At 35.9% G+C, this 13747-nt stretch overlaps 5 protein-coding genes across 8 annotated transcripts; 2 read left to right on the top strand and 3 right to left on the bottom strand.

Annotated features, from left to right (window-relative positions):
* The first annotated feature begins 337 nt into the window (after window positions 1-337).
* Window positions 338-2036, top strand: LOC124183609. 2 transcript variants are annotated; one of them, XM_046572297.1, is made up of 4 exons: window positions 338-378; window positions 683-866; window positions 1127-1388; window positions 1621-2036. In XM_046572297.1, the coding sequence occupies exons 2-4, from the start codon at window positions 771-773 to the stop codon at window positions 1848-1850; spliced, it is 588 nt and encodes a 195-aa protein (XP_046428253.1). In that variant the 5' UTR covers window positions 338-378; window positions 683-770; the 3' UTR covers window positions 1851-2036. The 2 variants fall into 2 exon arrangements, with proteins under 2 accessions (XP_046428253.1, XP_046428254.1); XM_046572298.1 differs by lacking the exon at window positions 338-378 and adding an exon at window positions 432-582.
* Window positions 1968-3133, bottom strand: LOC124183612 (probable protein BRICK1-B). The gene is made up of 3 exons (XM_046572302.1): window positions 2876-3133; window positions 2481-2563; window positions 1968-2126 (listed from the first exon to the last, which is right to left on the bottom strand). Exons 1-3 carry the CDS (start codon window positions 2994-2996, stop codon window positions 2100-2102), a joined length of 231 nt encoding a protein of 76 aa, XP_046428258.1. The 5' UTR covers window positions 2997-3133; the 3' UTR covers window positions 1968-2099.
* Window positions 3134-3141: 8 nt separating this feature from the next.
* On the top strand, window positions 3142-8034 carry LOC124183597 (transmembrane and coiled-coil domain-containing protein 4-like). Of its 2 annotated transcripts, XM_046572268.1 has the most exons (9): window positions 3142-3595; window positions 3703-4002; window positions 4472-4483; window positions 4610-4742; window positions 4873-5114; window positions 5188-5490; window positions 5555-5894; window positions 6006-6255; window positions 6342-8034. In XM_046572268.1, the coding sequence occupies exons 1-9, from the start codon at window positions 3532-3534 to the stop codon at window positions 6432-6434; spliced, it is 1737 nt and encodes a 578-aa protein (XP_046428224.1). In that variant the 5' UTR covers window positions 3142-3531; the 3' UTR covers window positions 6435-8034. The 2 variants fall into 2 exon arrangements, with proteins under 2 accessions (XP_046428224.1, XP_046428225.1); XM_046572269.1 differs by lacking the exon at window positions 4472-4483 and having other exon boundaries at window positions 3144-3595.
* A 24-nt stretch (window positions 8035-8058) lies between these two features.
* LOC124183610 lies at window positions 8059-9612 on the bottom strand. The gene is made up of 2 exons (XM_046572300.1): window positions 9203-9612; window positions 8059-8424 (listed from the first exon to the last, which is right to left on the bottom strand). Exons 1-2 carry the CDS (start codon window positions 9428-9430, stop codon window positions 8191-8193), a joined length of 462 nt encoding a protein of 153 aa, XP_046428256.1. The 5' UTR covers window positions 9431-9612; the 3' UTR covers window positions 8059-8190.
* Window positions 9613-10931: 1319 nt separating this feature from the next.
* On the bottom strand, window positions 10932-13551 carry LOC124183602 (collagen and calcium-binding EGF domain-containing protein 1-like). Of its 2 annotated transcripts, none has more exons than XM_046572281.1 (6): window positions 12829-13551; window positions 12385-12732; window positions 12025-12280; window positions 11655-11924; window positions 11357-11523; window positions 10932-11292 (listed from the first exon to the last, which is right to left on the bottom strand). In XM_046572281.1, exons 1-6 carry the CDS (start codon window positions 12849-12851, stop codon window positions 11049-11051), a joined length of 1308 nt encoding a protein of 435 aa, XP_046428237.1. In that variant the 5' UTR covers window positions 12852-13551; the 3' UTR covers window positions 10932-11048. The 2 variants fall into 2 exon arrangements, with proteins under 2 accessions (XP_046428237.1, XP_046428238.1); XM_046572282.1 differs by having other exon boundaries at window positions 13493-13551.
* Between the last annotated feature and the right edge of the window lie 196 nt (window positions 13552-13747).

The raw sequence follows: 13747 nt of genomic DNA, 5'->3' as shown, positions 1-13747 counted from the left end.
TAATTATTGTCGTAATTCAGAAGATTTCGTTCTTTTATCGCGGTATCATTATTCAAAAAGTCACGATCGAATCGTAATTGTTCAAATTTGTCTCGCTCAATGGTAATCAAAAATGTCGAAAAATTCACAGGCTTTCTTTGTACGCAACGGAGTTTATCAAATACTTCGAATGCATGCTGAAATGTATGAAATATAAAATCTACGTATTTGCTGACATAGAAATGAATTTTAAACTTATCTCAAATCAGCGTAAGGCGCACGCGCAGGTCACGTGTCCCAAAAACTTACACCGTGATTGGCTGTTTCTAGCCTCGTTCGTCATGCAACCATTTTCTCATGGCTCCTCCGAAAGTTGAGCCCGGATCGTCGCATATTTATGTAATTTTTTTAAATATATATTATATATTTAAGGAAAGTGATTTATGCTGTTGATATTAAAAAAGTGGAAAACGGTTGAATGGATCGTTGTTATAGGCTCAAACTAATTGCATAGAATTGGCTAGTTTGACGGAAAATATCATTTCTTTCCCCTATGAATTTAACCTAGCAATCGCGAACTTGATCCTCATCGTTCAAAACCTTGTAACACTTCATCTGATATTAAATTTGCACGCTTACTTTTGAGCCATAATTCCTTCAGTCATGCATATTTACTGAATATATTCTACGCTTGTTTCTACAGTTTACGTAACCTCGTCCACATCCGACGATCAGCTGGTAGCCTATCAGCTTTTTATAAACGGTGAAACTGACGGGAATCATCAGTCATCATGCCTACAAAAGATGTTAGGGAAATGACTATACTGGAGTATATCTATGCTCCGATTACGTTCAGCAATATCGCCGCTCGACGTGGCAAACGTGCAGTAAGACGATCAATTTTAATTTATAGGTTATTCTTTCCTCAGTTTGCACGTTGTATTGTTGTTACCTACCATGATTCACGTTTAAAATGAAAGTCCATTCGTTTCTTCTCACCCTGTTTATTCACCTACTCTCTTTACTACCGATTTCACAACGATTCCATCATTCAACCATATGTAATTACAGTCGGAACTCTGTCGTTAGTCAGATGTATCAAATTGTACGACTTTACCTCACGCCTGTTTACATTTCTCACATATAGTACCAGTACTATGATACCCCGGATGGTCAGGATATTTGGAAGAAATTGTGGGTATCGGGGAAATGGAGTCTCGGTATAGGAGCATTCATAACTACGATTGATTTACGCATGTACTCGAACCCGAAAACTATCCTGGAAGGACTTAATCGAGCTGCGTACATCAACATACCTATTGTATCTGCGTTTACAACTTATACGGCGATAACCTATGCCGCTACAAGTCTTCGAAACAAAGATGACCCCATCAATAGCTTGATAGGAGGTAAGTAGAAAACGTATAATATCACAGTTTGTATGCCACCTCTTTATGTGGAAAGTTGTACAGAAAAAGTAAATGTTTACAATACTATTATAAGCAAAATCTCACTGTATTATAAAGCTTCCTTGACCAATTATTATAAAATCGCATTACATGTCTTTCGTCATAAAATAGAAAATTTTATAAAATTGCACTTTTCTTACATCCCACGCAACTCATCTATCCTATGTCAAAGGTATGGCAGCCGGAAGTCTCTTGGGTTACATGTTTAAGGCTCCTATCTTTATATGGCCCCTTGCTGTAATGACCGGGGCATTTTGTTGCGTTAGAAAAGATGGATTCACTAAAGGATACGTTATGGGTGATCTTAATAACGTACAGCGAATTTACGGAAATCACAGAAGTCCTCATCATGACTCCAGTTTGTTTCCTGTTGGAGAGAAAGGTTGGACGACTGGGGCTTGATTAAAAAATCAAGCACATTTTCCAAAAATAGTGTTACCTTAATATGGTTGTACGTCATCATGCATTTGCTATTGTCGCATGAGAGGATGTATATAAAAAAACGTATAAATACAGTTATTCGGTTCAAATAGTTTACATTATTTATTGTACATACATATTAAAGAGGTGAAAGTTTCTATGCGTAAATTATTATTATTATTATTATTGATATTTAATTTAAATTATACGTTTATATACATATATGTCATGTTATGTCAAGGTTTCTCCTTTAGTTACCTGAAAAGGCAAAAAACGACTGTTAGATTGTAGTCTGACAATTTTCTGAAAAGTGTGTAGGTAGTAACTCATTTTCGAATTTAGTACATCGTTCAGAATACTCATTGGAATTTTCAGCACACTTACAATGCCGTAACAAGTCTAATGAGTCATTCGTATTTGATTAACATACGAAAAAACAGTCGATAGTTCAATTCTGACATTAAAAAAATTATCATTCTAAGCTGTTCTTGAAGCTTATCCTGAGATATTTTCACTGGATGGTTTTATCTGAGGTAAAATTTTAATGTAATTTTCAATAGCATTTATAACACTGAGCTGATTTTGAGCGAGCATCTATAAATTGTAACTTACACATGCTTCAAGGTATTCTATGCGACGTTCTAATGTTGTTAGTTTTTCATTTAAAACAGCCAGTCGTGACCTGCATGACATATCTGTAAACAATGAAGATATTGAATAAAGCAGCTTCCGGATTGTAAATATCCTCACTCTCTACATTCGGTAACTTCAGAAATGATTTCTATCATGAGTTGGACAATGATTGATCCTTCGTGAGAAAAAGATACAACTCCGAAGGAGCAAAAATGTTTATAATTAGATATTGAAGTGTGACTGAAAATCATAATACTTAATCTAGGCTTGGATAATTGACACACGAGTGTTTAGTTTTTATTAACTGTAATAAACACTGAGCAGCGGAATGAAGTGAACATAACCTAAGGATAAAGTGAAAAGTTAATTCATACCGAATGAATTAAGGAAGTCGGTGATTTTTTTAATACTTCCAGTTATAACTTCGATGTATTCGCGATTTGCCCAATCCTGTTGGATTTGCTTCTGTATTGCCTCTCGGTGAATTGCAGCCATTATTTAGGGTTTTATACAAACCTCAGTATCGCGTCTTACTCACTGTTGCTGTCAGGACCTAATCTGACCATCCCTTGAGCGATCGTAGGTTCGTAAAACCGGCGCAAGACTAAAGTGCGCATGAATTTCTGCTGATAATTTCACGTACGTCACAAGTGTCACAAGTGTCACAAGTGACATTTGAAACATGAATGAGGAAAAACTGCATGATTTCGGATATTAGCGAATGAAAATACCGGCGTCAATTATTTTATACAGTACCGTGATTTGTATAAAACATATACGCTCATGTGACAAATAGTATTTTCACAAGTATTTTTATTTTTCCCTGAGAGCGTATTTCTAGGTTAGGTTAGACTTCCCAACGCTGTTGCTGTGTTGCGGCAAATGTGGAATTTTCATTTCCGTCAATAGCGTGATATCATATTGTGTGTCTACTGATTAAGAGCGTCGATGGTGAATCGTGTGCACAATTTGTAAACGATATCTATAAAATTTTTTAATAACGCACGACGTCTGATACACAGTTGATAAAATGTCATCTAAAGACAGCTGTCCGGATTCAAAATTGAAGCAACAGACGTCGGCTGAAAAGAAAGGTAAGTTTTTCGACTCATAATATATACTTGTACACTGGTTGATCAATGAAAATTAATCCTTTCTTATAAAATAGCATAGATGTAATTAACAATGATTTATATTACAGGTATAAAAGAATTGGACATATCAGAAGCTGGATTATACGCATATGGAGCTATATGTGCGCTGACTTTGGCGGAGTTGTTCTCAGATCCCAGCGATCATGCCTACAATAATTTATGCATGAAAATGATCTGTCAGCATTTGAAAATGAATGAAAAAAACGAACCTGTAATGATGTATCTTAGCGAGGGAAAAAGCGAGCAGTCCCAAGAGCCTTATATTGCTTTGCTTATGGAAGAACCCAATTTAAAAGGCAAAACAATTTTAGTTGTACAGGATTTGGTATTACTGGCTGTGCGTAATGGTGAATAAATTTTTACTTTTCAATGCGATATTCATACATCAGCCATTACGCATTCAGTCACCCATTTATAAAAGATTGAAAAGTAATATACCACAAACTAAAATCTTTCATCCATACATTTAGTAAATGGAACAATTAACAGCAGAGTAATCAATTGTACACAAGTTCCTAACAATATTCTTACCAGGAGAAAAATTGGCAGGGGTTTTGGGTACAGACGAGATGATTTTTGAATCTGTGTTTCACATGCATACAGTTGCTCAATCATATCTTGCGAGAAGGCAAAATAAAAACCGATTCACACAGATATTGTAAAATTGTAGGTATCATTTACACTCATTATGTTCACTTTCATCATAAATTTTAACATTTTTACAATATGATAAAATTTTTTCTACCATTCTGATGCGACCAGTTTATGAAAACCTATATTTCATATCACTTTTTTGTATTCTTACATTTTCTTCAGGGATTGTGTCAGGTAATAATCTTAAAAATATTACAAGCACTGATATACATATATATATATATATGTGTGTAGTTAGTAGTAGATGATTTCACAAAATACAATATCAATGGATTCATTTGATGTACTTTTTCAATCCAGGTGAATATGATTCTAGACAAAGAGTACTTATCAGACGAGTATCCGAACTATTAAATGTCCCATTTGAATTAATTGAATTCTATGAGCATTCCCTGGTCAGATTGTTGAATGAGAGTCAAAGCGAACAAACAGAGTATGTACATAATATTTTGAATCATTGCTTAATGTACTTTTTGTTTTCTTTTACACACTTTTTGCCTCTGCGATAGTAATCCTTGTCATATAAAATTGGGTCTCATAATTATTTATGATATTCAATACAGGGCAGAGCAACATGAGACTGAACGACGTGATAAAATACGTAGAATCAAGAGATACGCAGCGATTGGCTTAGCCACAATAGGAGGTGGAACATTGTTAGGTTTAACCGGAGGTTTAGCCGCACCATTTATCGGTGTTGGAGTAGGCACAATACTTGGAAGTGCGAGTGCAGCTGCACTGGGCAGTACGGCTGGTATTGCGATTATAGGTTCCTTGTTTGGAGTGGCTGGAGCTGGACTGACAGGTTTGACACTGAACTGTTTTTAATAATTGTTTGTAGAGGTTGTCAATGTTTTATTGATTTGATTATCACACAGGATATAAAATGAAGAAACGAGTTGGGGAAATTGAGGAGTTTGAATTCGAGCCCCTAACTCTGTCCGGTTATGGAACTGTGGATCAACAACTTCACATTGTCATTGCTATTACTGGTTGGCTGAACGACGATAAAGTCGATAATGTTGTCAGGCCTTGGCAATCTCTCTCTGTGTCTAGGGAGCAGTATGCTCTTAGATACGAAACAAAGTATTTAATTGAAATGGGTCAAGCATTTGAGTACATACTGAGCATGGCTGTTTCTGTGGCCACCCAAGAAGCTTTAAAATACACAATTCTCTCTAGTGAGTACTGTAAAAAAAAGAAATGTACAGGTTGCAGCAATTGGATCATCGTCTCACTTTTCAGGTCTCATAAGTGCTGTGGCCTGGCCTGCTACACTTTTATCAATAGCGTCTGTGATAGATAATCCGTGGTCTGTGTGTTGCCGGCGAAGTTCAGAAGCCGGTAAACAATTAGCTTATGTTCTGCTCACTAGGCAGCATGGAAAGAGGCCAGTCACACTAGTCGGCTTCAGTTTGGGGGCTCGAGTCATATATTACTGTTTGAGAGAAATGGCTGAAATTGGTGGTGGTAAAGGAATCGTACAGGATGCGATATTACTCGGAGCACCAGTTACAAATAATAAAACGGAATGGGAAAAATGTTCTACAGTAGTAGCAGGCAGATTTGTTAATGGATATTGCAGGTATTGTACTGTTAAAATTTATTTGTATATTTGAATAATGGATTCATATCTGATAAAAATGTAGTCAAAGTGCTCGTTGAAAATTCAATGATTTTTTTTTCCATTTTGTAGTAGTGACTGGCTGTTGCGGTTTTTATATCGCACGTTATCCATGAATTCTGGGGTGGCAGGATTGTTTCCTATCAATTGCAAGAAAGTAATAAATGTAGACTTGAGCTCTATAGTGGCTGGCCATAGTGAATATCCTGAAAAATTACCAGAACTATTAAATTTTGTTGGCCTAAATACAAAGACAAGTCAGGTTCTCGATACTGAAAATGGAATGAAAAAGTCCAATTCTGAAATACCGTGCCCAGAAAAGGTTTGTATGGAAAAGATGACAACTTGCTTTGAAATCTTATCACAGATGTGTCAAGCCTCATTGACCAATGTAATCCCTTTTTTCAGCACGTGAGTAATCTAAAATTGTCCAAATCTGATATGTGCCTACCTTCCAAGAAATGCCTGACTGAAGAGAAGAATACGATGCCGTCCAATTAGTAGTTCTCCGAAAGATTTTAAAAATCTTTAATAATCAATTATGCCTTTGATATAAGTATTAATTACAAGTCTAAAAATGGCCGTACTAATAAAATATTGGGTAATCAAAGAAAACTAATCCAAGTGATAATATATCAAATCAATTTATTCAAATACATACGATATATATCCATGTACAACAAATCATAACGACGCAAGTCCATAAAATACGAAAGACAAATTACGTTTTTTTAAATATTTTTTTCTTTGTCTTTATCGCTTTTTAAAAAAAGGTCCAACTATGTGTAATGTAATGTATGTTTTGGCTGTCATTTAGAACACAGAGATTTATATAAAACTTATATATTTAAGAAAGTCTATTTATCACCTTTTATACAATAGGATTATTCACGAAAATTTCCTAATTATATCACGTAATTAGAATATTTAAAAATCGTGCAAGAGTTAGTTACGCGCACAAACGTCAACTTGTACAAAATAGCATTTTTATCCTATCCAATACCATTGAGTCTGAAGAGATATCTCTAACGTTAATTATTTTTACAGTCACTATTTGGCAAAAACTCTTTGATTAATTATTGTTTGTAAATATTACGTGATAGCTATTTTGAAAATTTTACATTAATTTGTGAACCAAAGATAATGTGGTTGAGAAGTGTACCGTATTGTTCCGAATATACGTCGAGGTTTTTTCTCATCAACAGCGCCCACCAAAATCATCCTCGTCGTATATGCAACCCGTCTTATATGTGGGTAACTAAGAAAAATATCCTGAAATACTGTCTCAGAACTGGGGGTTGTCTTATATGCGGGGTTGACTTATACTCTGAACAATACTTCAGTATCATTATTTTTCTTATCGTTAAATGCACTATTGATGCCTGTATACTGTATGTATGTAACTTGTAAAAGCTATGCTTGAAGAAATGAAACAATTAAAGATGATATTTTATGAAATATGTATTGCTGAATACTGCGTTTGGCTAACATGCATCATAAAAGAGACTCGAACAGTGATCTTATAATTATACAAGATTCTTCCCAGAGCTTTGAGTGAAATCAACGAAATCCGAGAGATACTGAATGAAAATGTAGGATACAAAAAAAAGAACCAACTAGGTTTACATTAAAACTGAGATAAAATTAAAACCTGATAAAAATAACTAAGATTTAACATGGCAAAAAAAGTTTGAAAAACAATATTCGTAACCCATTGCTGGATTATAGTTTATATTCCATAATGGTAGTCAATTATTGCGTATTTGTTCAGATGAAAACTCAAACATTACTACCATACTTAAAGTACACAGATAATATTTAGAGGGACTTCTGGTTATTCAATATTTGTGTTTCTATAATTTGTATCATTTAGATAAAAATTTGCAATGTCACATATAATTGAAAAAATGACGAATAAAATCTATAAAAATTTTAACAGGGTAGGAAAACCTTGTAGTACACGAATTTTTGATGTCTTCAATGCCGAATCAAATAACATGAATTGAAAAATGCAAGAGATTGAATCTGGCAACTTCATTCAGCTTATTCATCTTTACAAACTTCTCTGTAGATTAACTTCTTGATTGTCTAATTAATACGATGAGTTTAAATCAATAGCTTACGATATTAAAATTTTTCTACTCTCTACTTCTACTCTACTGTTACTTCTTTTGTTGTTTTCTTCTTTATAGAAAGTTGTTTAAAAATGAGAAAAAACCAAACAAACCTATTGGGAGGTTTGATATACTTGTTCGAATTAGTTGTTTTCATATGTTACAACATATTTTGGGTAGCGACCTGCATCGTAATTAGTATAACCCACGAGACCTTGCATAACTATCATTTTGTTGTATGATGCAGAGTAAGATTCTGCAGTGGATACAGAAGAAAAAAACATGTCATAGCTATAATTCAGCCTCCGATAATCACAATTGAAACGCAGTGCTACTTCCAGCTTCTCTGGACTCTTCAGTGGCATAAAGTAGATTTTCTAAAATGATAAAGAAGTTGACAGATTAGAGCAAATAACGGAAGGAACGGTATGGATAGAAGACCTTACTCAATAGTAATATTAATTAAATATATCAATAGTAGATTTGGTACCGAGGTGGCAAAGTACATTTTTTTTTTTACCGAGCATAAACTTGCAATATGAGCCATAGGCGAGTACATACACCAGCCAAAAAGGAAGATAGCAAATTCGAAAGCAAAACGACTGCCCTCATTATGCACATAATACTTTATGTAGCAAATGTGGTGTACAAGGTTTTTAGTACAGTGGAGTTAAAAAAAACATTTTTAAGTACTAGGATGTAATAGTGCACTTTCATGTACTCTAATGCTGTTTTTTGTACTGTCGCTAAAATGATTACTTTAAATACCAAACGCAGGTAAAAAAAGATGCGTAAACCTAACTGTATTACATAGAATATTTTGTCAGACTTTATCACAGATTACACTTCATTAGATGAATAGAGTTGTCACATGTACATACATAGAAATGTGATACATATCGGATGCTCTACGCACATAGAAGTTTTTAGCAAGGTTTATAAATAAGTACACACTACATAGACGTGTGTGCGGATTACTACTTTTGTATGTATGCTAGCGAGAGTATATACAACCAAAAATTTGACAAAGAAGAATAATATACCTAATGTGATTTAATTGTGTAAATTAGATGTTTGATGTAAAAGTTTGTCAAGTGAAAACGTTTAATCTGTAAACATAACGTGTATGAAAATTACGATACTTAAGCATCTTACCTCTGAAGGATTATTCATTTGCAGTCTATAAAGTAGATATTTTCCGTACTGGTACGGATTTTGTACGCGTTCGATTTTTACAACAAGATAATTGTCGAAATAATTTTCGACTTTTATGTATTCGTTGATGTCGCGTGAGGAATATTTTGAAAGCTTTACCAGACAGTATGGCTTATTGTTATACGTGTTCGCAGCCCACTCACTGGGCAAAGGCACCGCTTCCAACATTTTATTTCTATATTATGATCTTCAGTGTCGTTGAAACGACCGCTAAACGGCTGGAAGAAGCGACTAAGGACACGTACGAACAAAAATTCCAAATTGCAAAGCACGTCAATTCGTACATCGAATTGTTCTCCACCATCTGAGAGCCTACTCACAACAACTGACCACACTTGATTACACAGGTTCCCTAGCGGCAGAGAGCGGGGATTCACTGATGTAGTAAAACAGACTGTTTTTGTTGGAATTCCACGCATGCGCAGCGCCGTATTCCGACTATCCGCTGTCGCCGCTCACTGTCGCGTCATTCTGATTCGCGTTCAGTTGTTCACCAGACGCGGTTCGCGACGAATCGCCGTGCGCGATCGTCCTAAAGGCTGGTCAACAATAAGCGCATATGCGTCGCAGTGTAACTATTGTAACACCGTGAACATAATCATGAATACACCTATATGTTTCCATGCATTGTGTTTCGAAGTGTATGTGTAGTGCATACAAGCCTATGACAAGCAACGCTTGCACTAACCGAGGCTCGGACTTAAGAGGAGTTATACTCGATTGCGATGTGGAGTTAGATATCTTTGAATATCCGAGTCCACGGATCAAGAACGAAAAATATGGAATAACGGCTATGTTCTACATGCAAACTGAACAAAAACACATCGATACATTTTCATTTTACGTAACAATAAAGATATTGCACGAGAGATACGAAACTGTGATCGGGATATCTTTTCTTTCGTGCAATTTCTCAATTTTTGCAATTTTTGCATAAAAGGAACTACGTATCTATGGCACGCGAATTCAGTATTTACAATCTTAGAGCATTAATAATCATATTGGTCCATGCTTGTATGTAATAACGCTTTTGGGATTAGTTGATTTTTCGGTAAAGTACTACTTAAACTTTAAGTAGTGAGTCAATTAGAATGTCAACGGCTCTTTCTATTTAGTTACTGTTGCTATTGGTTAAATATTATGTCCTGGAGTGCGCGCGAAAAATTGAAAGTGTCGTGAGTGAAGTTATTTGTGTAAAACGATCTCACGGAAAATGACGTAGTCAGGGTTTAATTTGAACAAATTGAAGAATTCGAGGTGAGTTATAAGATGAGATGAGTGTTAAATTATGCCAAAGTGACACTTGAATGCAAAAATCCACATATGGTTCGTGCTTAGAAAATTGAGTCTCCACACATCATTCATCGTAATGGTGAGTCCATAAATGCATTAATTACAAATAACCATTATTTAAAAAAAAATCAGTTCTGTCGGCATGTCAGTTGCCATGTGGGTATTGCAGGATGCATCTCGGTAATGATTGGTAATTATTTTCAATCATCGGTAACTCTGTCATTAATTTTTCTGACGTACGGAGCTTACAAGTCTAATCTGCTAATATTGTCTTATATTATCTGTGAAATACGGGTACATATTAGTTCAGTGATTGGTAATAATAATAGATCACTCAAAGATAAAAATTGATTATATTGAATGAAAATATTATATATTTGTCTGCCAAACTGCTTTATTTTTCACACTTGTAACTATTAGAACTATTATGCGACGTGCAATGATAATCAGTTGTGCTTATAACATATGTAATGCACGTACAATACAGCAAATATTATGCGTCATATTGATACGAATCTTCTCCAGAATTCTCCAGCTCCTCGTCGTATGAGTATTCTGAAATTACGTCAATCTCGCTGTTTCTAAACTCTTCTACTTCGCCTTTTGGCGCATCTGTCAATTGCTTTGGTAATATCAACGTTCCTTCCCTAGCAGCTCCGCGTTGTTTTTTATGCCTAGACCTTTCCTTGTTCAAACGATGCCGTCGCAATGCTGCCTGCATGTCAAACCTTCTGGGTCTGAAATTATTGTCATTTTTATAAATATTATCACGGTCACAGTAATATTCTTTGTCACACTCACATCGTATCCTTGAAAACTTTCTCCTGAAGCAACACTATGTCGTGCCTGACATCCGCCAAAAGTAGCAGTAAAAAATCGAAACTTCCCGGCGAGCCTCTGGGCCCTCTTGGTCCTCGCTCACCAGACTCACCCTTGGCTCCGGTTTTACCTGGTGCACCGATTGGCCCCTATTTTCATTAATATTTGACTATCAGGAATGCAAATTTAGATTCATCGGGGTTGTAGACATGATCCACTAACGACAAGCATATCTTCAGGCTTTAATGAACTGAAACTAGAAGTATTTCATTCTACTAACTACAGGTCCGCGCTGGCATTTGCAATAGCCGTTGCTGGTAGGTGCAAAAGAATCAAAAATTGAGTAGGCTTGTTCATTCCCCAAATTTTCAAACGACCGGTAACTGTCCGTGTTATGGTGAGGGCCGTTCGCATCAATCCCTGGAAAACCGCGTGATCCAGGGGGGCCAGGAGGTCCTGGTGGACCCATTGGGCCTGGAGGACCGGAGGCATAACTCGATAATCTTATCGCTGTGCTAAGGGCGACGACTTTGTCTTGTAGCTTTCGAACCTGGAATAAAATCATATTCAGTCTATATCGCTAGTAAATTCTTACCGATGTGAGATCTCCGGGATCTTATCGATATAAATTTGCATATTTATTCTCTTGCCTTATCGTGCAGCCGCAAAACTGTGTCGCAGTTGGCGTAACATCTCGATGCAGCTGCTACTGTGGCTCCTTTTGACACCTTAATTTCTTCGCAAGTCCTGTTATCTCCTCTGAGAACAAATCCTTCTCTACAACGACATGAAAAGCCACCGGCATTGTTGATGCAAATTTGTTCACAGTCCGCTTTTCCCTCCACGCATTCGTCGACATCCAGGCATACTGGTTTTAATCCTTGTTTTTGACGTTCCGGACTAAATCTATCCAGAAAGAAATGATAAGGAATATAAGTGATGATGACAATTATGTTTACTTTGTCAAGCTTCTATGTATTTATATGGTGTTTGATTTGTTTTGTTATTACTTGTAACCGTCCCAACAGGTGCAGATCACTCGCTGCATCAAAACGCTGCATTGTTGTTCGCATAAATTGAGGCTGCACGGATCTGTACCTTTTGGTATGCATTGACCATTCAGTAATGTGTATTCCGGGCAGCAATGGACTCTTGAGCAATCCGTCCAGTCGTTATTAACGCCCCGGCATTTATATCTGGTTTTAATTACGTTTGTTGATGGACATTCGAGAGTTTCTGATACTGATGCTGGTAGAGCTTCATAAAGCGCGTCTAAGTAGTATCCTTCTTCTGAGATAACGTTTCTATTATCTGCATACTCCTGCCGACTACTTGCAGCTGTCATCAAAATGTTGAATCTGTTCCAGAAACTTAGTCATGAACCATTTCGAACACAAGCTTGAGCACAAAATATACAAAATAATAATACATTGAAAAGTGTATCATGTACGTACGTGATAAGAAAGCTTGTCCTCATTTTTTCATAAATCTTTGTCTAGATGGCATGATAATTAAATTCTAAAATTCACCTGCAGTGATTCCAAAATGTAGACTAAAATAAGAACTATCAACGATTCGGATTTTCCATCTATCATAAGAATGAATGCGAGAAATTTTGAAGCGTCCACAGTATTCTGCAATTGTAGTTGAAGTGCTATTTTTCGTCTAAAGAATTTCAATCTCTTCACAGGGAATCACCTCGATCTCATTACACCGGTAGACTGAGACTGTTCAGGGATATCGTATGCTGAACGAATCGGTTCTCAACTGTGTTACGTAAACTACTTAGAACAGATATACTCATACAGATTATATTCACTTCTCAATACACTCAACTGCGAGGAACAATGTACCCTTTGTATTAACAAGCTAGCACATTATGCTTAAGTGGAATTGACTTGAAGACGACGGGTGTCATGTTTATTTCAAAGCTCCCTGAGTTTGAAGATCACCAATAACTCGTATTAAGAATACATTTTTATTAAAAAATTGATACATACGTTACTTCTAACTATTATAAAATACGTTATAATCGTATAGAAATTGAGTTTTATCAGTTATTTTTTAAATCATTTTATCGTTGTCGTAAGTAAATTGAACATAACGTGTTATAGTTACTTTAATTTTATTTAACGAGACTGCTTGGAAGTAAACGTCGTCGGATGTTTCCGTCACGAAATTGTACGCCAGGAGAAGCTACGACTAAAATAGTTCTCCGGTTTGTTTTTTTTTCTCATTTTTCTTTCCCTTCTCTGCTACCATAAACGCAGTCGTAAAACGAATAGGCAGTTTAGAATCTCCGTCGCGTCTTGTGCGTACAAATGTAAAACGAGAATTCGAATAATTTCAAGTAAGTATATAGCTGTATAAAGT

The sequence above is a fragment of the Neodiprion fabricii genome, chromosome 5 (assembly GCF_021155785.1).
Source record: "Neodiprion fabricii isolate iyNeoFabr1 chromosome 5, iyNeoFabr1.1, whole genome shotgun sequence".
Classification (NCBI taxonomy): domain Eukaryota; kingdom Metazoa; phylum Arthropoda; class Insecta; order Hymenoptera; family Diprionidae; genus Neodiprion; species Neodiprion fabricii.
The sequence above is the reverse complement of the archived record's forward strand: the minus strand, read 5'-3'. Positions and strand labels throughout refer to the sequence as shown.

Bases quoted from the DNA above. Each gene is read 5' to 3' on its own strand.
- LOC124183610 (XM_046572300.1), bottom strand. From the start codon at position 9,430: ATGTTGGAAGCGGTGCCTTTGCCCAGTGAGTGGGCTGCGAACACGTAT. The intron at 8,425-9,202 runs GTAAGATGCTTA...TTATCATTTTAG, and splicing joins AAATGAATAATCCTTCAGAG to AAAATCTACTTTATGCCACT.
- LOC124183612 (XM_046572302.1), bottom strand. From the start codon at position 2,996: ATGGCTGCAATTCACCGAGAGGCAATACAGAAGCAAATCCAACAGGAT. The intron at 2,564-2,875 runs GTATGAATTAAC...CATTGTTTACAG, and splicing joins CGACTTCCTTAATTCATTCG to ATATGTCATGCAGGTCACGA. The intron at 2,127-2,480 runs GTAAGTTACAAT...TTGCCTTTTCAG, and splicing joins TAGAATACCTTGAAGCATGT to GTAACTAAAGGAGAAACCTT.
- LOC124183609 (XM_046572297.1), top strand. From the start codon at position 771: ATGCCTACAAAAGATGTTAGGGAAATGACTATACTGGAGTATATCTAT. The intron at 867-1,126 runs GTAAGACGATCA...TCTCACATATAG, and splicing joins CTCGACGTGGCAAACGTGCA to TACCAGTACTATGATACCCC. The intron at 1,389-1,620 runs GTAAGTAGAAAA...CCTATGTCAAAG, and splicing joins CATCAATAGCTTGATAGGAG to GTATGGCAGCCGGAAGTCTC.
- LOC124183597 (XM_046572268.1), top strand. From the start codon at position 3,532: ATGTCATCTAAAGACAGCTGTCCGGATTCAAAATTGAAGCAACAGACG. The intron at 5,491-5,554 runs GTGAGTACTGTA...CTCACTTTTCAG, and splicing joins AAAATACACAATTCTCTCTA to GTCTCATAAGTGCTGTGGCC. The intron at 5,895-6,005 runs GTATTGTACTGT...TCCATTTTGTAG, and splicing joins TTTGTTAATGGATATTGCAG to TAGTGACTGGCTGTTGCGGT.
- LOC124183602 (XM_046572281.1), bottom strand. From the start codon at position 12,851: ATGAGGACAAGCTTTCTTATCAC. The intron at 12,733-12,828 runs GTACGTACATGA...TTTCTGGAACAG, and splicing joins AGGACAAGCTTTCTTATCAC to ATTCAACATTTTGATGACAG. The intron at 11,925-12,024 runs GCAAGAGAATAA...ATTTTATTCCAG, and splicing joins TTTTGCGGCTGCACGATAAG to GTTCGAAAGCTACAAGACAA.